General features: G+C 55.5%; 1 protein-coding gene across 2 annotated transcripts in view; it reads left to right on the top strand.

Annotated features, from left to right (window-relative positions):
* Positions 1-27: 27 nt before the first annotated feature.
* FGF18 (fibroblast growth factor 18) overlaps positions 28-27073 on the top strand; it is a 33437-nt gene continuing 6391 nt past the window's right edge. The window contains exons 1-4 of one of the 2 annotated variants that reach the window (XM_029941491.1): positions 28-116; positions 285-315; positions 14277-14457; positions 25406-25512. In XM_029941491.1, the coding sequence (XP_029797351.1) occupies positions 85-116; positions 285-315; positions 14277-14457; positions 25406-25512 (351 nt within the window). In that variant the 5' untranslated portion in view covers positions 28-84. Of the gene's footprint in view, positions 117-284; positions 322-14276; positions 14458-25405; positions 25513-27073 lie in introns of both variants that reach the window. The other variant, XM_029941490.1, reaches the window with a different exon arrangement.

Genomic DNA, 27073 nt, shown 5'->3' with positions numbered 1-27073 from the left:
GGCGGCGGAGGCGCCCGGTCCCGGCCGCGCGGAGCGGACATGTGCAGGCTGGGCTAGGAGCCGCCGCCTCCCCCCTGCCCAGCGATGTATTCAGCGCCCACCGCCTGCACTTGCCTGTAAGCGCCCGCGCGCGGGGCCGCCTACCCTGCCTTGCCGTCTGTCCGAGTGCCTGTGACTCTGTCTGCCCGCCTGGCCGTTCGTCTGACTTTCCGACTGCGTGTCGGTCTGTCCGCGTGCCCCCTCCTTCAAGTCCCACTGACCACCTCTCCATCTCTCTTCCGCAGGTGTTTACACTTCCTGCTGCTGTGCTTCCAGGTACAGGTATGTGGGATCCTGACTCTGATCTCCCTCTGCCCCCGCTTCTCGGTACAGGTCGACCCCCCTACCTCGGGCCGCGCCCCCTCCTTGTGCCCCACCCCTACTGGGCGCCGAGCCCAGTGCACCTGTTCCCAGGGCGCCAAAGGGCGGCTCCGCGCGCGCGCGCCCTGCGTCGGCGGGGGACCAGCCAAGGGCAAGGAGCTGTACTGCAGGGCTCAGACTGGCGCGGCCCCTGTCGGCCTCGGCTGGGAGGAGATCCCCGGACTCAGCCGCTGCAGTGTGCCCAGCTCCAAGCCCCATGCCCCCCAATAGGCTAGGAGTTGGGACCTGGGCATTTTTTTCTGCCAACCGTCCCTTAATATCCCCGCTCGCTCTTCCAAACAAAAAGGCTCCTTTCAGCCGAATGGATTTTGAGTCCAGGGAGAAAGCTTCAGTTGTAAATTACTCTGTGGTTTCAAAGGCGTTTGCAGGAGAGAGAGCGAGTGAGCGAAAGCGCTCTCTAGGAGACTGGGTGAGAGGTAGCAGAGACGGGCGATTGGGATGAGGGTCCATTGCCCTTGAAGCCTCTACGGAACTGGCCACGTTCTGCACACCCTCGCTCAAGGTGGTGCAGCCCTCGGCTTGTTCCCCGCCTTGCTCCTCGCTCGCTCGCTCGCTCGCTCGCTCGCTCTCTGTGAATCAGAAGAGGGCTTGGCGCTCAGCCTGGAAAGCACTTGCTAAAATCTGATCTGTTACTTCAGCAGCTTTCAGACTCGGGAAGGTCTTGGCACGCAGACAGTTGGAACGCTCTGGCTTCCAAAGCCCTGGAAATGAAGGAAAAGGGGAGGGGGCAGAGAAAGAGAAGAGGGGAAGAGGGAGCGACTTGAGCCCCGATTAGAACCAGACCAGGACTGCCTCAGCATGGTTGGGGAGGGGGGCACAGAGAAAGGGAATAGGAAGTGCCAGCTGCCCCAGCCCCCCACCCACTTAGAGCTGCGAGGGAGGGGCCCCAGGAGGAGCTGGATAGGGGCCAAAAAAGATTATCTGCCCCTTACCCCCTGGGTTGAAGGCAGGTGTCCGCAGGGTTAGAGAAGATGCTTAGGTTTTAGCTTTTTGGGTTCCACAAGTGCCGGAAAAGAGCCTTGAGCGAGGAAAATGGTGGCTCTCCCAGCTTTATGGCCTAAGGAGGGCTGTTAAGTGTTGAGCACTGTTGAGACTCAGCAGCCTCTTTCAGTGTTTGGTGTGGTGATGAGTCTGCTTACCTCCGCTTCCACTCCTGAGAGAGGATCCTTACTATCAGGATGGACACTGGGCTGGGGGCAGCTAGTTGGGGCTGGGGTTTGTAAGGATGGATGGATGGATGGCTAGACAGACGTACTGATGGGTTCTTGCCTCCTGTTAGTCAGGCTCGGGTCCCCAGTGACTACTTGAATCAATATAACTGGAGTCAGTAACTTAAAACTGGCTGTTTGCCAAAGCAGATGTGACCCTATGGTGGCGGAGGCAGGGGTGGGGAGTGGCTGGTATCAGAGAGAGAGGCCAGTGCCAGGCATGGCCTGCCTGGTTTACAGCTGAGTCCCCAAGCAGAGGGCAGGTCCCAGGGTCACTTCCGGGGATCTGTTGGTCTTACCTGGATGGGAGCTCTTTTCCCTAAGTGCTGCACCCAGGGGTGAGGCAATGATGAAACGGGCATTGGAGACAGGGGAAAGGCTGTGGACTTTGTTGCCCCAGCCTCCTGCTGCTGGCTGCTCCTTGGTCCTTAAAGCAGGGCCCAGGAGGGCTTGCAGTGTGGTCTTTGTGTTCTCTGGGGACGCAGGAGGGAGGGAGCCGGGACTCTGCATTCCACCTCCTGGCCAGAGCTGGAGCCAGCCTCTCAGGGAGGAGCTGGGTGGTACATCTGGATTACGTCCATCTGGGTTGGGGCTTCAGGCAGGTGATGGAGCCTCCTCTCCCCTCTCGTACCTCTTCCTTTCTTGGCAGCCTTCCCCATCCAAATTGCCATAAGGCTGAATTTAACCCATGGTCCGTGCACCCAGAGAGTATCTAAAGGTGGCATTATGGAGGAAACAGGCCCCTGAAACGTTGCACCAAAATGGTGCTCAAATGTGCTCATGTCTTCCAGAGGATTGTCAGCTTTCCACCGATTTTCAAAAGCACCTAGGATTAGAAGCAGGCTTCTGTTCCCATTCATGCTTTAGGGACAAAAGTGGAGTGGCCGTGAGTGGTAGAGATGAGGGGTGGGAGTGTTGGTTGCTGGGAGTGTTAGGTCCACCCCCTGCGGAGGCGGTGTTGGTCTAAGGCTAAGGAGGCTAAGGAGAGCAGATACATCCCTGCAGGGTGCTCTTAGCAGGGGTGGTGAAGGCTCCGTTGGTGAGCAGGGGCCAGGGGAGGCCTTCCTGCGTGGTGGAAAGGGCTCGGGGCTTTACACTCTGGCGGACTGGACCTGAGTCCCTGCGTCATCTTTCCTTACTTGTAGACCCCTGTGAGTGTAAGCTTCATCATTTGGGAAAGGGGTGGCTTTGAGGCTGAAGTGACACAGGATCGGTGTGGGGAAAGTTTTAGAAATTCTCACCTTCCCAGGAGGGTATGTATGTTGTTCTGCCTGGACATGCATGCACTTATGCCCTGCCCTTCCCCACCTCTGTGTTTTGGGGGACTGCTCCAGTGTTAGCAATTGGAGTTTCTGGGCCTCTCCCTTCTCCCCATCCATCAGCCCCCATCTCCAGCCACATTTTCAAGAGAGCACAGTCAATGCCAGACACTGCCTTCCCCCTCCGCTCCACCCCCCCCACCTTGTGGTGAGCCCTGCCCTGCCCCCTCCCCCCTGCTGGCCACCCCAGGAAGCGGTAAGCTGGGAATTTAATAAAATCCCTTCTCCATACAACTTGGGACACCACAGATAGCGCAAATCGGAAGAATTTTAAAAATTTCCGAGGGGAGCAGGCGGCGTGACCAGTAAATTGCTTTTCTGCACTTGGCTGAGCGCTGACAATGACACCGGGCTGGGCCTTTCACGCTGCTTGGCCGGCACCTGCCTGACATTGTTCCTACCGCCAGGCTCGGCTAGGTCCTGGCCTTCCCCAGACAGGCCAGGCTCGAGGCGAGCCAGGGAAGGGGGGCTCCTGCCACCCACCTCTTGTCACTCCCACAGCACCACTTCCTCTCTCACCCCATGGTGTGGTCAAGTTTTGAAGTTTCTTTCCATGCCCCCTCTTGGCCTGACCATCCCCCAGAGCGCACGCACATACACACACACACACACACACACACACACACACACACACAGTGAGGTTTTGAACCTTTCTTCTAATTGGCTAGAATAGGAAAGCCAGAGATAGAGTCCTTTGGGACGTAGGATGATGGGAAGCTATCCCGTTGAGTAGCACTTTTAATTTTTAAGGCAGCAACATCATCCATCTGCCCATCTGCCATCTGGTCAGGTATTCATTCAACAAATACTTGCTGGAAACCTGCTTCTTGCTGGCCCCAGGAACACCACTAGTCAGTTTCTGGCCTCAAGATGCACCCAGTCTGGAGGGGAGAGGGCCAGATAAACCTGAGGTTCTTTTTTTTTTTTAATGTTGATTTTTGAGAGAGAGTGAGAGAGAGAGAGAGAAAGTGAGAGCAGGGAAGGGACAGAGAGAGAGAGAGAGGGAGACACAGTCTGAAACAGGCTCCAGGCTCTGAGCTGTCAGCACAGCTGTCAGCAGGGTTCCAACTCAGATTGGGAGATCATGCCTTGAACCGAAGTCGGACACTTAACCGACTGAGCCACCCAGGTGCCCCTAAACCTGAGTTCCTTTAATCCTGCCTCCTGAGAAGTGCAGAGAGGCTGGAATATCCAACCAAGGAAGACTCCAAGGCTCTTGCATTGGGAAGCTTGTTTCCTTCTTCTTACCATTCTTCTTCTTGAAGTAAGAAGGGTAATATTTCCATGTGACAGTTGGAAAAACTGAGGCAGAGAGTGGGGAAGGGATTTGTTTAAGGCCAACGCCAAGACTCAAGATTCCGGAATCAAGATCCTGTATTCTTTCCATGACACCAGACTAACTTTTTTAGAAATAATACTGAAATTGTTCAGAAAGAATACTGGTGGGGAAGAGGGGTTCCCAGAGGCATGCTAGGGTTCCTGAGAGATTCCCCCTGGGATTCTCATGATAGGGCCTCCATCAGCCGTGAGGATCAGAGCCCCGGTAGGTGTCTCCGAGAAAGAGCACCTGACTCAGAATCTGCAGACCCTGATTTTCCTGGAATGTTCTGGACTGAAAGGGTTCCGGAGCCAGAGGTGGGTGTTTTGGAGGGCAGGACCTGGGGGAATCAGCACTCCCCTCCCAGCTGCTTGCCCAGCAGGGAAGGGGCGGGGGCACCCTGCCAGCGTTCCTGCTGCCTGGGAGCATCACCCGTTTGGAGATAAGGAGGTGGATTGTTAAAATTTCTCGTGGTTGGCACTGCCAGTGTCAGCAGGCTTGGGGGAGCTCAGAGGCATGTTGGGCCCCAAAGGGAGATAGAGGGGCACAGGGAGGAGACTTCCTGTCCTTAGCAGGAGCTTTTGGTCCTGCTCTCATCCTCCAGTGGGAGTATAGGTGTGGGAAATCAGGGTGCAGGCACATCAAGCTGACAGTATCACTTCAGTACTTGTCTTGTGCACTCACTATGTGACAGGCAGGCACTTGTCACATCGCGGAGGCTACGCCTCACAACCAGCCTGGAGTCAGGGAATTCTACAGACGAGGAAGTGCTGCTCAGAGCCACGAAATACCCTGCCTCTGTCCACCGAGCAGGAGAGAGGCAGAGCTGGCTTCAGCTCTGGGTCACCCGGCTCTGGGCCCCAGGCTTATTAAACAGCAGCCTAAGGGCTCTGGAGTCCACCAGCCTGGTTCCCTGTTGTCACACTGCCTTACCTTCGCTGTGTGACCTTGGGCAAGTGTCTGCTTGCTAACCTCTCTGCTCTCAGCTTCTGCACGTGTCGAATGGGAAGAAAACAACCGACAAAACAGTCCCTGCTTCCTAAGGGTGAGAGCTGGGGCCAGTGCAGAGCCTGGTCCTCTGCCCAGGGCTCTAGCCCCTGTGCCTCTCGTTTGGGGAGGGCCCCTTGGCCCCACACCCCTGTCAGTGTGGTAAGCCCCCCTTCCCCAGGGCACTGTCACCTCCTGGTGGTTTGTTTCCCTTCTGAGGGCACAGGTTTTCTGGTCTACCTCTGTGTGCTTGGCATTTTTTACTGGGTCTGGTTGCCCCCCACTCACAGACTGACAGGACACTCAGGGATAGGGCAGTGCCAAGGGCCTTGCCAGGGCGGCCTGGGCTGGGGGATACCCACTGGGCCTCAGAAGGAGCTGAGGCCTGTCATCTCCGCTTTGGGCCTGAGTCCGGGGCTTATTCTGGAACATCAGTGGGTCAACGGGCCCCTCAGGCTTTAACAGGCTTGCTGGCAGGGGCTGGGAGGTGTTCAGATATTACTGCTTGGACATCTAAGCCTCCTGTGGGCCACAGAGCAGAAATGCCCTCAGGACCCCTGGGATCGGTCCTGGATTTGTCACTGGCTCATTGGATGACCTCCCTGCCTGAGCCTCAGTTAAGCCACCTGAATATCAGTGAGTGAGCTAGGTGACTTCTCTGGAGCTTGAGCAGGTGGGCTTTGGCCTAGGAGAGACCTTGGTTTGAATTGTGTGCTGCTGGGCAAATTTCTTCGCCTTCAACAATTTGCACTTCTGTTTTCCCCATCTGTAAAGTGGGGGCGATGAGAGATACCCACTTCTTAAGGGCTATTGTGGGGACTAAATGGGATGATGCACACAGAGGAGCGAGCACAGTGGCTGACACAGAATGAGTGACTGTAATCGTTCAGTCAATTACTTGGTCTGTGTGTCCATTGGGGGTGGGGACCATGCTGCATGGCGCTGAGCAAGGCTAGGAAGGATACAGTCCCTGCATCAATGACTTCAGGCATCCTCTTGTCCAACTCAAGAACACAGGCTTTGGACTTAACCCTGCATTTAATCCTCATGGCACCACTCCCAGGCTGTGTGGCCTTGGGTAAGATCCTTAACCTCTCTGAGTCTCTGCCTCCTCATCACACGAGAAATAGGGATGATGATACCACTCCCAGGAGGTGTAATTGAAATCATGTCTTGGGCCAAGTATGTAGTAGGCACTCAGTTACAGTGCTGCTCCTCATTAGCAATCAGCAGACATTTAAGGGACACCCGCTGCCCGGGCGGCCTTGGACTGGGTTTTCCAGAGGATGCCAAGAAGGCGTCTGAGGCTTCAGTTTTTTCCTCAAAGTGTTCCCTGTGAAAAGACTGTGGGCTGACACTTTGGTCAGCTTTCATTTCCTCCTGCAGCCCCATTGTGCCTCTGCCTTGGAACCTCTTCTCACTTTGTCATGTCACACGACGCAGTGTGTTCTCCGTGGGACTCACAGGGACGCAATGGAGCTCAGGCTCAGGCTCAGGCTCCAGCCCACCAGGGCACACCCTGCCTTGGCCACTTGATGGTTGCAGATTGAGCAAATTGCCTCGAGGTGGCTCTTCTCTGTTGCGGGCTCCAGGGTGGCACCTCCCTTGGGGTTGCTGTGAGGGTGGAGAGTGATCACCTGGGGGCATGCAGGGCCCAGAACTCCATCACTGTAAGTGTTAAATAATGTGAGTGACAATGGGGCACTTGATGTTGGTGCGTCTAGAGGCTTGTTCCTGGGAGTCAAGGGAGGCTGGACCCATCCTGAGGGCCCTGCGGCACACAGCACAGACCTGGCAAGTGGGGTGAGTGGAGGGGCCCTAGCTTCTCTGGGGCAGGTCCCTCCTGGCACCAGGTGTGGGGCAACGGGGCTCAGGACCTATCCCAGCCCTTGGGGGCTTGAGAGAAATCAGACGGATCTGTACAGGGGGACGTGGGCTCAAGGGTGCCATGGGTACCCTGGTGAAGGGCCCTGAAACCAGACTGGGGGCAAGAGGATATGGCCAGAGATGCCCAGTTTGAATTTCAGATTAAGAATAAGGCAGGCGAAGATGCTGTGAACCTGCATGTGCATGTGCGAGTGAGTGTGTGTGTGTGTGTGTGTGTGTGTGTGTGTGTGTGTGGAAAAGCCATCGCAGGCACATGGAATACCTCTAGATGGAAACCGGGAACAGTCTGTTGTGCTCAGGGGACTCCAAACCAAGTGAACCATCAGGCTTAGGAAGAGGGGTGATGTAAAAGGCCATGGTAGGCATTGAATGCCAGAATAAAGGGCTTGTTTCTTATCTCTTCAGCATGCATGACCACTCTCCCCACCCACATGCTTTAAGGGACAGAGATTTGAGACAGGGTTTGGAGCAAAGGGGAAAATAAATAAAAGAAGGGAGTGTGGTCTGTACAGGTCCCGCCTCCTTCCCCAGGCCGGCTCCAGGGGTGACCGCCAGCGGTACCCATAGTGACGATCTGCGTGAGGAAGGCTGATGTGTGGGGAAAGGGGCTTCTAGGCAGCCCCCTTGGGTGGCAGCACCCCCCTCCCATGCTGATGGCTCTGCCCTGCCAATCAATACCTCGGTAGCCCTGGGAGCTTAATGGACAGGCTGGGGGTGGGGGGGGGCCCTTTACTGCCTCACTGTTCTGGCTGGGTGGGTTGGGTGTAGGGAAGGCAGCGACAGGACAGAAGGGAAAAGCCCGGGGCTGAAGGGCGGTGGAAGCGTGAATCAGAGCCAAACTCAGATCCAAAGGTGGGCTCCGCCTTCCTCCTCCCCCTTCAGTCTGCAGATGCAGGCTGGGGAAAATTCATGGGATCTAGAGCCAGAGATGGGTTCAGATCTTGGCTCTGTCATTTTGTGTACAACGTGGGTGAGTCCCTTGGCCTCTCTGTGTCTCCCTTTGTCACAGGGCTGGGAATCATCTGCCCGGCCCAGGTTGTGTGAGGAGGAAGGAGACCATGCCTGCAAGGTGCTTAGCTCAGGTGCCGGCACAAAGCAAGTACCTAGCAAGTGGGAGCCAACGTTGGTTTCGCCCTCACGAATAATAAGAATCCACAGAGCACTGGGGCTGGCAGCCACTCCTGGGCCTGTGTCCAGTCCCGCTCTCTAGGAAGAGCTTGAGGGGAGCTGCATTTGGGGATGGAGAGCAGGGCTAACTTTACCCAGGACCACTCCCTGAGGGGTGAATTGAGACTTTGGAAAAGCTCTGAATGCCCTCAGCGGGGCTGGCAGCATCGCTGGAGGCGGAGGCAGGCGGTGGTGGAATGTGGCCGGAAGTCTGTGGGCTGCCCCTCCTGGGACTGGGGAGACCCTCCCTTTCTGGGCAGGCTGCCTGGAGACTGGGGCATGGATTGTATGAGGCCTCAAGGATGGGGACCTGGGCGGGAGGGGGCAGTGTGACCCCATCCTCCTCTTGAGTAGGGGGAGTGAGCTCAAGGCCTTCAGCCCTTTCATGTTTAATCCCTGCTCCAATCCCGGCCCCAACGATGGCTGGTGGCCAGAACCAGTTGCCATCCTGAATAGAGGTAGAGGAGGGGGTGGAGAGAGGAGAGAGTGAAAGCAGGCAAGGGTGAAGTCGTGGAAAGCTTGAGCTCTAGACTGAGATGGATTTGAATCTTGATTCCTTGTCTCAGTAGTACATGACTTGGAATAAGCGATGTAACCTCTCTAAGCCTCAGTTCCCTCATCTGTAAAGTGGGGGCAATAATCCTTGGGAATCCCATAAGACAGTTTACCTAAAGTGCTCCTTAACCCAGAGGGAAGCCCTCAATAGGTCTTGGCTGTTAGGAAAACAAAACACAAGAAAAAACAAAAAGAAAAAAATTGTGGCTGTTGTTACTAGTATCGTCTTTTATTCTGAGATAGATTTTTTTAAATTTTTTATTTCTTTATTTTATTTTAAGATACAGAGACAGAGAGTGAGTGGGGGAGAGGCAGACAGAGAATCTGAAACAGGCTCCAGGCTCTGAGCTGTCAGCATAGCACCCGACACCGGGCTTGAGCCCACAGACTGTGAGATCATGACCTGAGCCAAAGTCGGACGCTTAACTGACTGAGCCACCCAGGAGCCTTGATAGATTTTTTTTTTACGTTTATTTTTGAGAGAGAGAGAGAGAGAGAGAGAGAGAGAGAGAGAGCACATGCATACAGCAGGGGAGGGGCAGAGAGAGAGAGAGGAGGGCAGAGGACCTAAAGCAGGCAGCAGTGAGCCTGATGTGGGGCTTGAACCCAAAAACTGGGAGACCGTGACCTGAGCTGAAGTTTGGATGCTCAACCAACTGAACCACCCAGGCGCTCCCGATATAGGTATTATAAACAATTCCCAATCTGCTAGTAAGAAAACTGAGGGGTTAAACAAATCAAACTGAGGCACTTGGGTTGCTCGGCCAGTTAAGCGTCTGACTCTTGGTTTCAGCTCAGGTCGTGATCTTAACGGTTTGTAAGTTTGAGCCCGGCATCAGGCTCTGCAGTGAGCAGCCTGCCTGGGATTCTCTCTCGCCCTTTCTCTTTGCCCCCCCCCCCAATTAAACTTAAAAAAGAAAAAAAGAAATCAAACAAAGTGGAGATTGAGGGTGGAGCCAGGTGACCCTGGAGGTCAATTCGTGCTGGTCATGTCATTGTTGAACATGTGTGGTGTGTGCACACTCATGTAATGTGTGTGACGATGTCTGTGGAAGCTGGGAGTGGGGCCCAGGAAGGAACAGGGAGCCCCAACACATGTCTTCCAAGGATGAGTGGGTCCATGAGGCCAAGAGCTTCAGCCAGAGGGAGTAGTTGTGGCTGACGGATGCCCTGGGAGGCAGGGACCCGGGTTGATGTCTGGAAGCGGGCACTGAGATCACTCCATGGAAGGTTCACCCCAAGGTGAGGAGAGGTAGGAGGGGCTGGACTGTAAAGGTCCCTGAGTGGGTGCCATGTGAGGTGGGGAGCCGGGCAGGGTGTGGAGTAGGAACCAAACTCGCCTTGTGTGTTAGAGAGCCGGGTTCCACAAGGTGAAGACTGCAGGCCAGGCCGAAGGTGGCAGGCTTTGCCCCACTGGGCACCTTGTGTCTGCCAGGGCCTGGGACCCTGGTGGACCCAGGGCGGAGGGGAGATTTGAACCTGTCAGGCCTGTGCAATTCCTGGATTGGGGAGTGAATATTTCCACTGGAGCCCAAACTCTCCAGTGGCATGGCAGGGGGGTGGTAACTGGGGGTCTTAGGCGGCATGGGGACCCCACTATATGCCATCCTGCTGTGGGAGAAGCTACTTCGACCCAAAAGATAATCTGGCATGGGCGGAGGGGAAGGCAGAGTGGCAGAAGGTGCCTTCCTGTGCCCACAGAGGCATCCTGTCTCTGCCAGCCCTGTTCACCTAGTGAGGGCTGTGCCAGTCTGATTTTGTTCACCCTGCAGCTTTTCAGCAGATGATTGTGTACCTGGAGGGGCGTTAGCCGGCAGAGAGCAGCTCTGACTATTCCAGGAAGGCCTGGAAGGCAGGCCCCCTCTTAGGCACTGAGGCCAAGGGGCCTGCCACCCCATTAGCTGGGAAGGAGGGAGAGATTTTTCCCGAGAGCCACTGGAGCTCTGCATGTCCATGTTCCCGCTCCGCGGCCTCAGAGAGATGCCGTAAGGGCCCAGGCTATGAAGGGAGCTCTCCCTGGTGCCCACCTCCAAGAGTGGCTGTGGGACTTATAGGTGGTACCATGGCTAGCAGGCTCCCTAGTGCAGTGCCTGGAGGGAAGTCTGGTAGCTCGGAAAACACCCCTTGCCAGCGCTCTGTCGGGCACTCAGCGTGTCTGGATGGGGCTGATTTCAGCCTCTGGGTTTCCCTCATCCTCACCACCGTCACTTAACACACATTTGCTGGGCACCTCTTGGGGCCAGAGCTGGAGAGCCCGGGATGAGCAGGACAAGCTCATGCTCTGGGAACAATGAGCCGTTACAGTGGTGTCCAGAGGCCCTAACCCAGCGGGGGGATGGGGGGCCGAAAAGGCTTCCAGAGGAGGCACCTGAGGGTAGGTGTCAGCTGGGCAGAGGACCTGACCTGTGCAAAGGCCTGGGGCTCCCCAGAGGGCTTGCCCAGGGAGCCCAGGGGTCTCTCTGCCTTTCCAGAAGGATGGGTTCTGTTTCTGTGTCAGAGGCCACCCCTGCTCCCTCCCTTGGGAAGGATGTGACCACAGAATGTGGCTTAAATGGTGGAAGCTGGGCAAGATAGATTGTTCCCCCCACATCCTGGGGAAGGGCCACCGGATAGCCCCTGCTGACCCTGGGTCACCCACACTGCCTCTGTCCAGTGGGCCAGGGAGAAAATCGTTAATGGGAGGCTGGCTTCTGGGGCAGGGCAGCTCCCCTTGGGGACCCAGGGTAAGGAGATTGGTTTGACCTCTGGTCGATAAGGTCTCCTGTGAGCAGGAGGAGAGTTGGAGGACAGGGAAGGAGGCTGGAGGCCCGCCCTTGGGGGAGGGGACAGGGCCGGGCTACCTCAGGAAGTCATACCAGAAAGGTCAAGGACCATGGATGGGGGTCTTCAGGACATGTGCCCACCAGGTGTGAACCTCAGGGGCTGCTGGAGCTCTTCCCTCCCTGAGCATCAGGATATGGAAGGGGGTGGGTCCCAGGTGTCAGGCCCTGGCTGGGAATGGTGACAAGGGCTGGCCATCGAGAATAACTGAAGTAAGCAGTGCACCCTTGGTGGGCCGGCAGCCACACCACTGGCTGTGCGGCTCGAAGCAACCGGCTTTCCCGAGCCTCAGTTTCCACATCTGTTAAATGGAGATGGTAGGTTGTGTAGGGACGAGGACTGTGGTCTGCTGGTGTTTCCAGAGGATTCTGTTTGCGGGCTTCACTGTGAGCTCTTAAAGGGCGCCCTTGTGTCCTCTCAGTGCCGCCTACTGAGTACTTACTCGGTGCCAGGCCTGCTCTCAGACGTTAGATGTTTAATCTGCACCGCAGCTCACGAGGTGGGGCCCACTAGCATTCCTCTCATTTCTACGTGAGGAAACTGCAGTCCAGAGGGGTTGGTGACTGGCCTAGGGTGTCTTAGCTAGGGACTGCATACCCTGGGTTTTGAATCTGGGACCTCTTCCCGATCATGCCTGGGAAGTGGGGCTGAACGGAGGGCTTTGGAGCCATAACTGGGCTACCTCTGCCCTTGCCTGTACCGTGACCTTGTCAGGTTGGCTCTGGGGCCTCCGTCTTCTCACCTATAATGTGGCCCTGAGGATGACAGTGAAGGTTAAGTACTGTGGTCCTGCTGCGGGGCCCAGGCTAGCATCAGAGGACATGTGTCGGTCAGCTTGGGGACAGAGACCTGGGCTAGGCATGGGATGTGGCAATGAGGAAGACACAGTTTCTGCCTTTGAGAGCTCACAGCTGAGGTGAGACAGTTGCTCGGACAGCCCTGGTCCCAGGATCTTTGCCATGGGCTGAGTGGGGCCTACATGCCTAGCGTCATGTCAGACCCCATGGGCACACTGAGCAAACCAAGAATGCTGTCCGGGCTTCAAGGATTATTCAGTTCGGACAGGACGGGGCAGACATACGTTTAGGAAAGGAAAGCATAGGAAAGCCTACTTTACTATTACATGGAGTGACAGAACTCCACATCTTTTCAGTGTTCATTTGTTTATTCACTCATGCATTAGATAAATATTTGAGTTTCTACTGTGCCACATGCTGGGAATACAGCAACAAACAAGACAGAGACAGACCTGGCTTTCATGGTGCTGTCAGCCTAGTCAGGGGAAGCCAGACAAAACCCAGATAAATAGATGTTATGTCAGGTTGGTCAGTGTTAGAAAAAACAATGCATGGTAGAGAGATAGAGAGTGACAGGGGTGTGGGGGCTCCTTCAGTCAAAAAAGGCCTGTCTCAGGATGTGACACTGAGCAGAGACCCTAATGAAGTAAAGGAGCCAGAATGTAGAAATCTGGGAAAGAATATTGAAACCAAGAGAAAAGCAAGTACAAAGGGCCTGAGGCAGGTATGCTTTGTGTTTGGAATCCTCAGCACCATAATAAGGCAGCCAGTGTAACTGGTGGTGAGGAAGTGGTAAAAGATGGAGGGGGGGGCTCATCTGAAGGCCCTTGAGTCCATGGTGGGGACCTTTGTCTAAATGTGATGGGAAGTTCTGGAGCGTGTGAAGGGGGAGCATTGCACGAAGTTATTGGGTTTGGTGGAAGACAGACAACCAGGGGGCAAGAGTGGGAAACAGGAGGCTGGTGAGCAGGTGGCTGTAAGTTGTCCAGGTGAGAGGCCATGTTCAGGAAGTGAGACTGGAGAGTCACAGGTTGGCATGGCCAGAGGCGGCTTGCTGGAGGATGTGGTCAGACATGAACTAAATCTCTGGGGACCGGGGGACTTTTGGTGGGAGATGCAAAATGAAGTCTTCAAGAGAGGCCAGGGCTGTGGGCAAATTCTGGGTCAGTGTGGGTGAGCATGGGGACTCTCTGGACATGGAGAGAACAGCTCCAGCCTCAGCTCCTGGGGCCAAGTGACAGATTTTGGCCCCTTCCTTCCCAGGGTGACTTGCCAGCCTCTGTCCTTCCTGCTGTGTGCCCCAACAACCCCAAACAACGGTGATATGCCTGCCCCTTCTCCCGCCTGCATATCCATTTTGGTACTTTACTCCCCACTTGCTCACTTTGTCTTTGGGGCCACCTGGAATGTGGTCGGGGCAGGGGCTCTGCTCTGCTGTTTTACTGGGAAGGCATCTGTGTGCCCACGATCAGATGAGAACCTCCACTGCACACTGCTTTCTTTAACTGGGTGCTGTGGGGGACAGATAGTGACTTTTGTTGTCCCATAGACTGAGGCCGGATGCTTAGCTCGGCCACCTCCTGGCTGGGCCGCCTTGGACAACGTGCCTCTTCTCTTTGAGACTTGGTTGCCTCATCTGTGAAATGGGGGCGGTAACAGGGCATGTGTGAGTCTGTGCCAAGGCCTGGTACAGAGCCAGCACAGAGGGGGCTCTGGCTCCTTGCTGTGCATGTGGCTCCCAGAGGCAGGGGACCGAGGACTTCCCAGGTAGGCCACTGATGCCCCTTTCCCTGCCCAGGTGCTGGCGGCCGAGGAGAACGTGGACTTCCGCATCCACGTGGAGAACCAGACGCGGGCTCGGGACGATGTGAGCCGTAAGCAGCTGCGGCTGTACCAGCTCTACAGCCGGACCAGCGGGAAGCACATCCAGGTCCTGGGCCGCAGGATCAGTGCCCGCGGCGAGGACGGGGACAAGTATGGTAGGTGCCACCCCCTGCCCCCTTACGGGGCCCCTCTGAGACCTCAGGCTCAAATCCCAGCTCTGCCATGTCCCGTGGTGGAACCCTGCGCCTGGCACTGAGCCTTTCTGGGCCTCGGGTTCCTCATCTGTAAAATGGGGATGCAACAGTGGGACCCCTGAGAGCCTTTGTGGGAGTCCTAACTGAAGATGTGACTCTAAAATGCTTTTGCTGGTAAATGCCAGTGGTTGTGGGTGCCAGTGGCTTACCTGGGCATGGTCTGCCGTAGGTGCTCCCCATGGCATCGCTTCACCAGCCCCAGGTTCAGGTGCTCAGAGAGGTGGGAGCTTCTAGAGAATGCTACCTGGATGCTGCCCAGGATGCTGGAAGTTGGCCTGGTGTGAGGGTGGGTGCTCATGTGTGTGCACGGGTGTGTGTTCTGTGAGCTTGAGCTTGTACACCTGTGAGGAACGGTGGTGCTCATAGCACCCTGGGCTATGGTCCCTTTGACCTGCCCTTGACCCTGAAACTGTCCAGCCCTCCTCTGAGATGTTTGGGAGCCATCACTCACCTCGTGCTGCCTTTGCAAGGGAGCTGGGAGGAAGGAGACACGCTGACTTCCCTTCCCTCCCCAGGTCCCCAGCCCACAAATACCCTCAGCAGTAAGAGAAACAGACAGGACTCCAGTTTCCCAGAGCTTGGAGTGGGTCTTGGGAGAGGCTGACCTTGCCCCATGGGTTCTGGCCTTCTTCGGCCAGGATCTGGGTGGGAGGTGTCCCGAGCCCCAGCCTTGGGCAGGGGAGCTGGGTCTGTGGGTGGCCGAGGCGCGGGGCTGGGGCTGGGGTCCTGTGTAAGCACTGTGGGCCTGCCAGCCTGGGCTTTTCTGGGATGATGTCCCGCCTGCCCGCCGGCCCCTGCCCATTGCAGTCAAGACATGACAACCAGACAAATAATTTCTTGGACCTTTTATCTTGGACACCATTTATTTTCCCTCTGCCCCAGGGCAGGACTGACCTCATGGTAGGGCCCAAGTGCGGCAGCTGCACCGTCACTGGGGGCTGGGGCCGGCCAGGCCGGGCAGGGCTGGGCCGGGCCGGGCTCCCCGTCTCCAGGCCAGCTGCCTCCCTTCTCTCTGTGCCATCACTCTTTACTGCCTCCGTTCCCCTCCCTCCTTCCCTCTTTCCCCTTCTTCCTTTCTCAGTCTTGCTGCTGCTGCTGCTGCTGCTTTTATCCTGGGTCCCTCTCTCTGAGTCCTTCTCCCCTCCTTCCCGGTACTCATCCCTTCCCTTCTTTGTTTCGGTCCACCTCTTGTCTCCCCCTCCCCGCCCTCCATGCCCTCCCTGCCTCCCTCCCTCAGACCACAGCTCTGCAGTCCCTCCGCCCCACCTCTCCCAGGTCCTCTCTGGGCCTCTGTCTCTCCGTGCCCCCCGCTGTGCTGGGCAGACCCAGGTGGTGCTTTTCCCTGGGATCTGCTGTCCTTTCACTGCCAGGGAAGGGGGCAGCTGGCCATCCGGGCGGGAGGGAGGTGCCCTCCTGGGGAGTCCCCGGAGCTCTCACTGGCCCCTCCAGGCTGGGAGAGTACAAGGGGGTCAGACTCTGGTCTGAGCCATCTGTCCACGCCCTGAGACAGGAGGTAGGAGCTCAGGAGGGAGAGGAGTCCAGAAATGGCCACCCCCTCACTCCAGAAGTTACTTGCCTCTCGCTTCCTTTGCCTGAGCCAGAGATTCAGGGGATCTCACCTACTGTGTGACATCAGGCGAGCCCTTCACCTCCTCTGGGCCTCAGTTTCCTGTCTGTACAGTACAAGGGTCAGACTAGAGCAGTGCTTCTTAAACATGAACACGCCTGTGAATCACCCAGGGTTCTTGTTAAATGCTGATGCTGATTCGGTGGGTCCGGAGTGGGGCCTGAGCTCTGCCTGTCTAACCCATGCCCAGGTGGTGCGCGTGGACCGCACTTTGATGATCCAGGGACTCGCCCGTTTTGGCTTCTCCAGCCCTACAAACCCTGCTTTGATCATGCTCTCTCAAGGAGTATGTTTATCACTCCTCCACCCCCTTGACACCCAGGGCAGTGCGGGGCTTTCCTGGCTGCTGAGGCTGTTTCATTTAAGTGTTGAATTAGAAACGCAGATGAGGCAAAGGGACCCCATCTGTGAGCCCTGGGAGAGGAAGTGAGACAATGGAGCCAATTGAGGCTTCCAATCTAGATAATCAATACAAATATTATTGGGAGGGTGATTTATGTGGCCAAGCCAGCCTGGAGGATGGGGCTGCGTTAGGGGCCTGCCCTGCCTGTGGGGGGATGGGCAGCCAGTAGTCCCCAGTCAGGCCAGGCGCACCCCCGCCCCGGACAGTCTGAAAGCCTGCTCCCTCCTTCTCAGGACTCCGTGCAGCTGAAAGAATGATGCGGTCCACGGCTTGCATCCCTCTGCAGTTATAATGCAGTCAGGGACTTGCAGCAAACCCCAAGTATAAACAGAATCCCCATAAACACCTGGAGTCTGGAACCCTGGGAGACGCTCAGGGTCTCAGACTCAGTGGCAGGCACAGGGCGCAGGCCCCCCTTGGTCCGGGTGCCCTGCCCAGGCGCTCTTGGCCTGTGGTACCCAGGACTCCCACACCATGCTGACTTGCAAGAGGATCTCCCTGTGATTCCCTGGAGCTCTCCCGGAGCACTTTGAGGGCTCTGAGGGTGGGCCAGGCTCTGGAGGGTCAAGTAGGAGAGCCAGAAAGTTGGAGGTTTAGTTAGGTAGTGGGACCCCTTGCAGGCTGGTGGCTCAGGCAGGTCCCTCCCCTTCCGGCCCTCACTCCTGGTCACATCTGCCTTGTAGGCAGTCACCAGGTTGAAGAAACAGCTCTGGGCCATGCAGGACACCTGGGTTTTGTTGCAGCTGTGTCATGGGGCAGCCCGAGGAGCTCAGGACACCCATGTCTGGCTCCGGGCTCAGTTTCCTCCGCCTAGTGCGGATGAGAAAGCCACATGCCACCGGCTTCTGAGATTGATGCACTGAAGCCCGAGGTGTGGAGGCACTGGGTCCTCATGGCTGTGGGAAGCAGGGCTGCCAGTGACAGAACTGGAGTCTTCTAGAAGGAGGCCTGGAGCCAATGGAGTCTGCACTCTGGGAGCAGGTGGGGACCCTGGCACCAGGGATGGTGGCACGGGAGCGATGCTGCTTTGATATGCACCAGGATTGGATAGTCCTGCCAGTTCTCACTTGAAAAAGGGTTTTTCTACTTGAGAAACAAAGGAAAATAAAGCACAAACCCAACGTGCTACAGTAGGCCAGGCTCCCAGGACCAACTGTGCTCGGAACAGCGTTGGAGCAGGTCAGGGGAGGGACTGTGTTAGCCAGGAAGGTGACCTCTGGAGAGGTTGAGCGGGTAGACTCCAGAGTTAGACAAGATTTCAGTTGAGCTCCACCACTTGTGAGCTAGAGACCTAGGGTCTGAGTTAGCCTTTCTGGTCCTGTATGCTCTTCTGGGAAATAGGCTGATTGAAATGAGAGCATATCTAATGCCGAAAGATGGTATGATTACTAAAGCAAAAATAGAAATAATAACCGCCTGAATTCATTGCTGTTGTGTGGGGGTGGGGGTACCATCCTGGACTCTGGGAGAGGTTTCTGCCTCAGGAACTGATTCCTGGGGCTTCCGGAAGGAACCGTGTCTCTATCTCTCTCTCATCAGTGGGGACCAGGCATGTCCGCTGCAGGCTTAAGAGGCTTCTTCAACACGATTCCAAGCAGCAGGACTGCCTGTTCGGGCTGCTGTCTGGCCAGAGGAGGAAGGATCTTTGGACCCTCTTGGTGGGTGTGGCCTGGTCTCTTCTCAGTTTGAACTGGGATCCCTCACTCACTTGGCCCAGAATTACAGCCCTGAGGATCCAGTGGTGAGACAGGCCTCTGCTGCTCGCAGGCCAGGGACCCTGCCTCATCTCAGGGGCTGACTCTGAGTGGGAAGAGTCTAGTTCTCTAACCTCCAGTGTGACGGTGGGTCCTCCTCAGTCCCTCCTGGAGTCATGAATGGGGGCTGGGTGCAGGGTGTGGAGTTAGCAGTCCGATGGATGGCTTCCTTGCGACCTCAGGCATGGATCAGTCTGCGACTCCAGCTGTGGTGCTGCTGTGCGGGGTCATGAGGGCTCAGCCTCGGCATAGGCCTGCTCCATTGAGCCAGCTTCCTGCATCCCTTGCTCAGCCTTGCCCCTCTGGGAACGTGAGCTCCCTGAACATAGTGACCCTTCTGTGTGTCCCCATGTCCAGTACAAGGCTTGGCAGAAAGTGGGTCCCCACTTAAAGGTTGCTGGATGAATGTATAAAATAATTGTGAAGCAACTTGAAGGGTAATCAGGGACTGATGCGTATGATTCACATCGAAAGACGTGGGGTGATTCAGGGCTTTTGCTGAGCAGATGGCAAGAGTCAGGGTGAGGTAGGGTCCTCTCGTCCACATTTCCCTTGCTCTGGCATCTGCTGGAGGGCTGTGTTGGAGAAACGAGCAAGGGCTGGTGCTCTCTGAGTCTGATGCCCTATGCCCCTTCCCCAGGTAGCCGTCCAAAATATAAGACCGTGTCACCGCATTGTCAAAGATCCTTGTCTTACTTAGAATAAAGTCCCAATTCTTGGATCAGTGGGAGAGCCCTGAATGGCTTGGCTCCTGGCTACCCCTCCAGCCTTGACTGCACCGCCCCTTCCTTGCCACACGGCTGCAGACCCCCTGCCCAACTAAGGACCTCTGCATTTGCTGGTCTCTTGACCTGAGGATGCTCTTCTCCCAAACACCCTCATGGCTTGCTCCCTGCCTTCACTCAGGCTTCTGTTCAGTTTCTCCTTACCGGAGGCTTCCCGTCTCTGTCTCCTCATGGGCATATTTTTCTTCCTTAGCACCAATTGCTACTAGATAGTCTATTATGGATTTGGCTATTTGCTCTCTGTCTCTCCTGTTACAATGCAAACTCCTTGAGGTCGGGAGCTTTGGTCTATTTTGTCCGCTGCTGTATCACCATGCACAGAGCCAACCGCAAGCAGGTGCTCAGTAGACGCCTGAGCCTGATGAATGCACGGGCGAGTCATGCGCGCGTATGGAAGTGCTCCCCGCTGGGCAGGTGCCTGACACAGCTCAGGCACTCCAAAGAAACTTGGAAGATCAGTACTCCCAGCCTCTCGTCTGCTGTCCTCTAGCCCTCCCTCCCAGCCTTCCAGCCTGCCAGCCCTGCGCAGTGGGGATACAGCGAGCCGCAGACCTGGCTTCCCCTAGGGCTTTCGCAGCAGGGAAGGGGCATTAAAACCTCTGCCCTCTGAGCTCATGTCCCATAACTTCTGTCCCCAGGGAGGAGTGATCCCTCACACCTCGCTGACTCTGCAGCTGAAATGGCCACACTAGCGCTATGGCTAGGATTAAATATAGCTCCTGATCAATCCTATTGATTTTTTGCCCCTCTTCCTTTCCAGCAAACCCACGTGGCCTGCAAACCTCCTTGGGGGAATTTAGGAGAAGGGGAATTTAGGGAGAAAGACGTGTGTGTGTGTGTGTGTGTGTGTGTGTGTGTGTGTGTGTGTGTGCACATGCGTGCATAGACAGTGACGTGGCAACATCTCCAGAAAGCATTCCTTTTCCTCACCCCTTCCTGTTGACCTGGTCCACCTTCAGAGGGGAGGAAGGGAGGACTGCTTTGCTATGACCTCCCAGTGCCTTTTGTGGCGAGGACATTTTGTCTCTGTAGGACACCTGGAGAGTGGCCAGCATGCAGTCAGCACTAGAGCCACAGCAGCCAGCCAGCTGCCGGTCACCTCATGCAGGGTCCTGACTCCTGCGCTTGCAGGTCTTGGCAGGGGGTGGTTTAGCCTGAGGCTTGGGGGGCGTAGACATCCCCATTCTCCAGCTTTGTTCTCTCCAGCTTCCTCTCCTTGCTTCCTGTCTCCTGTGTCTCTCTACTGTGTTTCTCTCTGGCTTCTGGCTGCCTCTCTGTATCTTCCCCTGCTGTTTCCAACCCTTCAAACCAACACACACCCTTCAAACTGAGGCCCTGGATCACATGCTGGGAGGACCCACTAGGGAATCACACTGGAGTCAGTCACTCAATCAGTCAATCAATGTCACTTCCCTTTTCTCCACCATGGCTGGTCTGCATGATGTCTGTCCCATTCTGCCTACCTCTGAATCTCTTGTCTGTCTCAGACTGCCTCTGGAGTTACTCTGCCAGTGTATAAATCCTGGCCCTACTGTGTGACTCTGGGCAAACAACTGACTGGCTCAGTGTTTTCATCTGTAAAATGGGTGTAATAGTTCTTACCTCATAGGTAAAGGGTTGTTGTGAGGATCGAAGGAGGCATTGCACATTTAGACTAAGCACAGTGCCTGACAGGTGGTAAATGCTCAAGAGAGTGTTAGTTGTTCTTTTTAAATGAGCATTGTTACTTCAAGCATTTAAGGAAAATAGGGAAGAAGAAAAGTGTGGGTTTTTTTGGTTTTTAATAGAAAGGGCTTTGTGAGCATCTCAACCCATAGTCCTCCGCCTCAAGGAAGTGAGGTCAAAGCAAAGAGTTTCCCAGCTTCGCTTACTCACTCCCCCCCCCCCCCCCCCCCCCCCCGGGGACAGGAGCTGCTGCAGAGGAAAGGTAAAGCGAGGAGTGGACAGGGTGGGACTTCTGGGTTAGCCTGCCTGGGTCGTAGCTCCGTCAACTGTGTAACCTTGGCATTCAATCTTCTCACCTGTCATCTGAGGATGGAGATAACAGTTCTAACCTTGGGAGATGATTGTAAGGATACTGTAAGTGAGAGCGTGCATAGAGGGGAGTTAGAACAGTGCCCACTACATGATAAGCTCTGAATAAATGTAAGCTACTGATACTTTCTAGAGAGACGGAACTGAAAGCCACCTTGGAGGTCACCCAGGCCTGGCCCAGAGGGGAGCAGGGTTTTTCCATTTGTCCCACAGCGTGCCTGAGTACGTGATGGTGATCCTGAAGCTGGGGATGGGTGGGTGGGAGCCCCAGGTTCTAATGAGAGTAGGGGTAGCGCCAAAGAGCCAGAGGGGAGCAGAGTGGCTGAGGGTGTTGACCATGGCGCCAGACTGACTCCCAGCATCTGCCCTGCTTTGACCAGCGGGGTGCCTTTGGGCAAGCCCCCTCACCTCCCTGTACCTTGCTTTCTTTAACCCTTAAAATAGTATTACTCATATCTCTTTCACAAAGCCATTTATGCATTTCCTAAAATTTACTTGCTGGTCATTTACTATGAGCCAAGTGTGGGCTCGAAATCACAGTGGTGAATAAGACAGATAAATCCTTGCTCTGGTGGAGCTTACCTTCCGGTGAATAGAGACAGAATCTAAAAAGGTAGCAACTAAGACAGTTTGGAGAAAAGCTCTAAGGAAAATGGAGCAGGGGCTGGGTAGAGCTGGCCCGGGGGAGGGTGGTGTGACATTGGACAGTGTGGCCAGGAAAGGCCTCTCTCAGGGGGTGACATTTGAGTGGCAACCTAAGAGAAGAGAAGCCACTATGGGAAGCTCTAGGTAGAGGGAACAGTAAGTGCAAAGGTCCTGAGGTGGGAGTGTGCTTGGTACGCCAGAGAGGAATAGCAAGGAGGCTTGTTACCTAGAGGGCTGTGAGCGAGGTTGGGATGTAGGAAGGGTCAGCGGAGGCCGGAGCATGTGCCCCATATGGGTCCCCATGAAGAGCTTGGATTTAAGTGAGTTGGAGATCACTAGGAGGTTTTTAGCAGGGAGTTAGAATGAATTTTGTATTTTTAAAGGATCTCTCTGGTAGGGGGAGGAGGCTGTTGAGTTGTGCAGTCTGGAGGGGATGCCTGGAGAGGCGGTCTGACGAGGAGTGGAGCCAGATAAAGTTCCAGACTCCTCCTGCCTGGCCTCGTACAGGCCTCGAGAGTGGATCTGAGCCCAGATGAGGTTTTCAGCTCCTGAGAGCTGCATGTTGGGGGCTTGGGTCATGAGAAGGGGGAACATGATGCTGAGGACAAGGTAGGCTCTGGAGCAAACCTGCCCTGGGTGTGTAGGGTCTCTCTCTCCATCTCTCTCTCTCTCTCTCTCTTTCTCTTTCTCTCTCTCTTTCTGAGAACTGCTGCTGCTAGTACTCCCTGCAGACTTTACATAATTCTGGCCCAGCTCCCTCCTCATTATGTCATGCGCTGAGTGGAGTCTAGGTCACTGCAAGGCTTGCTGTGGTCGGGGAGAACAGACTTCTGGCTCCCTGGCATGGCACCTGGAGCAGACCTTCCCCAGGCTGGGGTGGGGGCAGCGACGCTTGCGGGGGTGGAGTTGCAGCCCAGCCCAGGCCCCAGGCCCTTGGGACAGCTCAGGCAAAGGCCAGAGCTTCCTGTGGTGGGCTGTGGCTTACCAGCACTGGGGGTCGGGGGGCAGGGAACTACATCTCCTCAGAGTTAGCCCCCCCCGCCCCGGAGCCCAGACCCCAGCAGAAAGTCAGGTAGACCTGCTGGGTTCCTCCTTTGAACCTCAGTTTTCCTAAACTGTAAAATGGGGACAAAGACACCCACGCTCATGGTGATATGTGACTTCACGGGGCTCACTTGGGAGCAAGGACGGTAAGAAATGTTCTGAGGTCAGAGGTCTAGGCACATGTTGGGAGAGGGGCAGACAGAGCGGTTTTCCCCTCAGATTCCCTCGGGATTGCCTGGGCTGCAGTCCTGGGGCCTAACCCCCTTCCTACATGCAGTCTCCCATTTCTACCCCTCTCCTAGGCTCTACCCCAATCCCAGGGAGAATCAGAATAGGCTTAAGCCTCCCCCTCCCCCTTGCACAGGTAAGGCACAGAGAGGGCTGTGGCTTACTCAAGGTCACACAGCCCGACACTGCAACTCCAGAAATGGAATCAGACCCTATAAGTCCAGCCCAAGCATTTTCTGATGCCCTCACTTCTCAGTGTGGGATGCCTCCTACCCTCGAGGATGCTGAAGAAGTTCAGGTCGGAGGGCTGGCCTGGGGAGGCAAGTCTGGCTCTCCTTCTGCCCTTTTACACACATCTGATTTCTCCCCCAATATGGTGTGTGTGTGTGTGTGTGTGTGTGTGTGTGTGTTTTAGGAGAAAACACTTTTGTTTTGCAATTATTAAGAAATTTAAACACCAGTTACTTGCCTTACCAGGCCTCTGAGAACAAGGGACTAGGCCCTTTCTGCCTTCATTATGTGGAATCCTCACAATAACTTTTGAAGATTAGGGCTGATTATACCCATTTTACAGGTGAGGAAACAGAGGCCCAGGGTCATATAGTTGGCAAGTGGGACCAGGGATTCATAGCCAGCTCTGTCCATTCCAAAACTCTGGCCTTCTCTTTACATGTGCCGTCTTCTTTAGGAGCCCGTGAAATTGCACACCCTCCTGAACCCGCGACCTCTAGCCTGTGTGGGGCAGATGCAGAAAGCAAGCCCCAGGCCACTCTGACGTTTGACCCTGGGTCCCAGGGACAGTTATAGGGAGTTTGAATGAAGGGGAGCGGGGAGGATGCAGGGCTCCTAACCCCCTGTCTCACCGTTGTTGAATTTTCTCCATTTAGTGTTTACTAGGGATGGGGGGAAGCTGGAGAGAAGAATGTGCCTCCCCCACTCTCCCTGTTTCTAGAATTACTGAATTCTTGTTAGATCTTTAAATTTTATGTAAATTCTTCTTATTTTCCTTGGAAAGGTGGGGTCTCATATTTTAATTAGTAGTGGTGTCAAAGGAGGGCTAGGTTAATTATTGGAAATCCTGAGTTCCAGATGGTTTTAATTTTCACAGCAGGGCACCAGGGTATACATTTTTACATTTTTTTATTAAAATCATACCTAGTGTATTTTAGGGGCACTGAGGTGCACTCTTTGTGGCTCCAAGGATGCTGTATTTAGGGCTATGATTTTTGTTATGGAGAAGCAAGTCCCTTGTCACTGAAATTAAAAGTTTGTGGGTGAGGGAGGGGCAGGTGCTGGGATGCAAAGGGTCAGAGATGGGAGGGTGAGAATTGTGGGGGGCGGGTCACAGGCAAAGAAGGCAGCAGTGGGAGGAGGTGCTGGCCAGGGAACCAGGCACAGGAATTCAAGTCCAGAGAGGAGAGAAAGCTCAGAGAGGGCACATGGTCTACCGAAGTCACACAGCACCTTACTGGGGAGAAAATATGAATTGGCAGAGGGACAGAGAGGGATCTGGACATGGCTTGCCTATTTGAGGGACAGTCACCCTTTGACCATTTGATGTTCTTGCTCAGTCAGGCCTTGGAATATTAGCTCTGGACATCTCTCTCCTGAGGGAGGCTCTGTGGAGAATGGGGTGGTTTACTGTGGGGTCTCCTACTCCATTTTAGGGGATATTGGGTCCTGATTGGGACTTCTGGGCTCCTGGAAGTTAGCCGCCTTGCAGCCTTGGGGCCTTGACCAAGGAAAGTAGAATATGCTGAAGAGGGCCTTCATTTCCCAGGGGCCTTGAATCTCCCTTCCCTGGACCTTCCCTATTTCAAGTGGCAAAAGCGTGGAGTGGGGAGGGGACAGTAGTGGGGTTCTAGATGTTTGCTCTGGGGAAAGGGGTCTTTGACCTAAATTTTGGAGGAAGTAGCATGATGTCCCCCAAAGTAGGGTATGTGCCTACCCATGCAAACTCGCGTGCACTTGTCTGTCCCCTCATTCCAGACGCTGCTACTTCTCTGAGGTTATTCATATGGCTGTCTGTCCCGTTTTGGGGAACAGGTGAGGGGCGGCGGGGGTGGGTGACGAGGGGAGAAGGGCACACTGGTGTTTAGCCACAAGGGGCAGAACACCCATCCAGCTGGAGACCTCTAGGTCCCAGTGGAATCCAGAGAGGCTGAGGGTGGAGAACGAATGGCAGACAGCTTCATCTCCCTAAGGGGCAGGGCGCTCCAGTGAGACCTCCCCCATGCCTGTGTTGGAGCAGTGAGGAATCAGGGACAGGGTCAAGGCTCATTGCCCCTGGTAAAACAGATGTGTCTTGTTCTCCTTCTGCCTTTCGAAGCCCAGCTCCTAGTGGAGACAGACACCTTCGGTAGTCAAGTCCGGATCAAGGGCAAGGAGACGGAATTCTACCTGTGTATGAACCGGAAAGGCAAGCTCGTGGGTAAGGTGAGTGATGGTCTGGGATTCCCACGGTATTTGGGTGGGATCCCTTGGCACCTCTGGGTAGCTGGCAAAGGGTGCTTGGGGCCCTGTCAGCCCCAAAGGGAAAACAGGCTGTGTGAATATATGTGTGTAAGTGAGAAATGCCAACTGTACGCTCTTTCTTTAGCCCCTTCTGCCACCACATCCCAGCCTGACAGGCAAAGGTATCCATGGCTGTGAATCTGGGGAGCACATAGGGTCCTGATCCCTTCTGCTGGATGTAAACCTCGAGGGGTTTGGGGGCTCCCTGCCTGCATGTACCTGCTGTCTGGGACCAGGGATGCAGCCGGCCAAGGAAGGGCTGGGGCTGCAGCGTTGTTTTAACTACGCAGAGAGGTACAGTCTCCTGAACCCACTGCCTCATCAGCGCCAGGCCTCATGGCTCTGGCATCTCAGGAAGATTATATTCTTTTGGAATAGGCACAAGAGCTGCATGTAACAAATGAGGGTGGGGTGTGGGCATGGGTGGGGCTCTGAGCTCCCCCAGGTGCTGCTTGGTGCCCCCCCGCCTTTTCCTGGGTGTGCCTGTTTGTGAATTCACACACTTGCTTCCTCTGGGTGTCCCAGTGGAAGGTGTTACCGGCAGTGGCTCCCTGCTGGTCCTGCTCTATGTACCCTTCCCTTTGCCGAGACCCTACCCACCCCCATAGCCAACTTGTATAATGCTTCCACTGGGCAGGTGGAGTGAGGCTGGGCGGGGTTGGTCCTCATTCTAAAGAGGACAGCTCTTCCTGCTTGGGGGCGAGGCCCTGGCGGGTGATTTGCATTTATTATACCTTGTTGGGAGGAGGAAGCATGGCCCCCAATTCCCGTTTGTTTATTCTCCCCCCGCCCCCCCCATTCCTATTTAACACCTAATTTCGTTTCTCTGAATCCTTCAACTCGGGTCCCTCTTCCCCTCCTCCACACCCTGGTGGCTGGGGAGAGTGTAACAGGCCAGGGCCTTGAGCCAGAGTATCGTTGCTTATTATTTGTCAATAATAACAGTACCAAAAGCTTCTGTTAATTGAGCACCTACTTTCTGCCAGGCGCTGTGCAAAAAAAAAAAGAAAGACTCCCAAGTAATCCCACGAGGGCGGTACCACTGCCATCCTTGTTTGGCAGAAGAGAAAGCGGAGGCTTGGCGCCAGCCCAGGCACTTGTCCGGGTCCCACACTAGAGCTGGGCGGGATTCAAAGCCCGACTCGGAAGGCAGTAGTGATTCCAGCCGCACTGCCCACCCCGCCTGAAGCCGCTCGCCCGAGCCCAATCACAGTAATCGGCAGAGCGCGGCCCTGGGACGCCCGAGGAGTGGTTTTAATTAGTGATTCACTTTCCGCGTCCCGGGGCGGCCGGCCGGCGAGGGGATCGGGGCAGGGGCGGGCCGGGCGCCGGGTCCCCTGGCCTGGCCGTGCGTTTCCTGTGGCGGCGCTGCCCGGCCCCGCGTCAGGCGCTTTGTTCTCCTGCCCGCCCGGGCCGCCTCCCAGGCCCGACCTGCCTGCGGCTGGCCGCCCCGCTTCCTTCTCTCGCGGCTTCCAGGAGGGGC

This window comes from Suricata suricatta, chromosome 6 (assembly GCF_006229205.1).
Source record: "Suricata suricatta isolate VVHF042 chromosome 6, meerkat_22Aug2017_6uvM2_HiC, whole genome shotgun sequence".
Taxonomy (NCBI): Eukaryota; Metazoa; Chordata; class Mammalia; order Carnivora; family Herpestidae; genus Suricata; species Suricata suricatta.
Note: the sequence above shows the minus strand (reverse complement) of the source record. Positions and strands in the feature narration are given on the sequence as shown.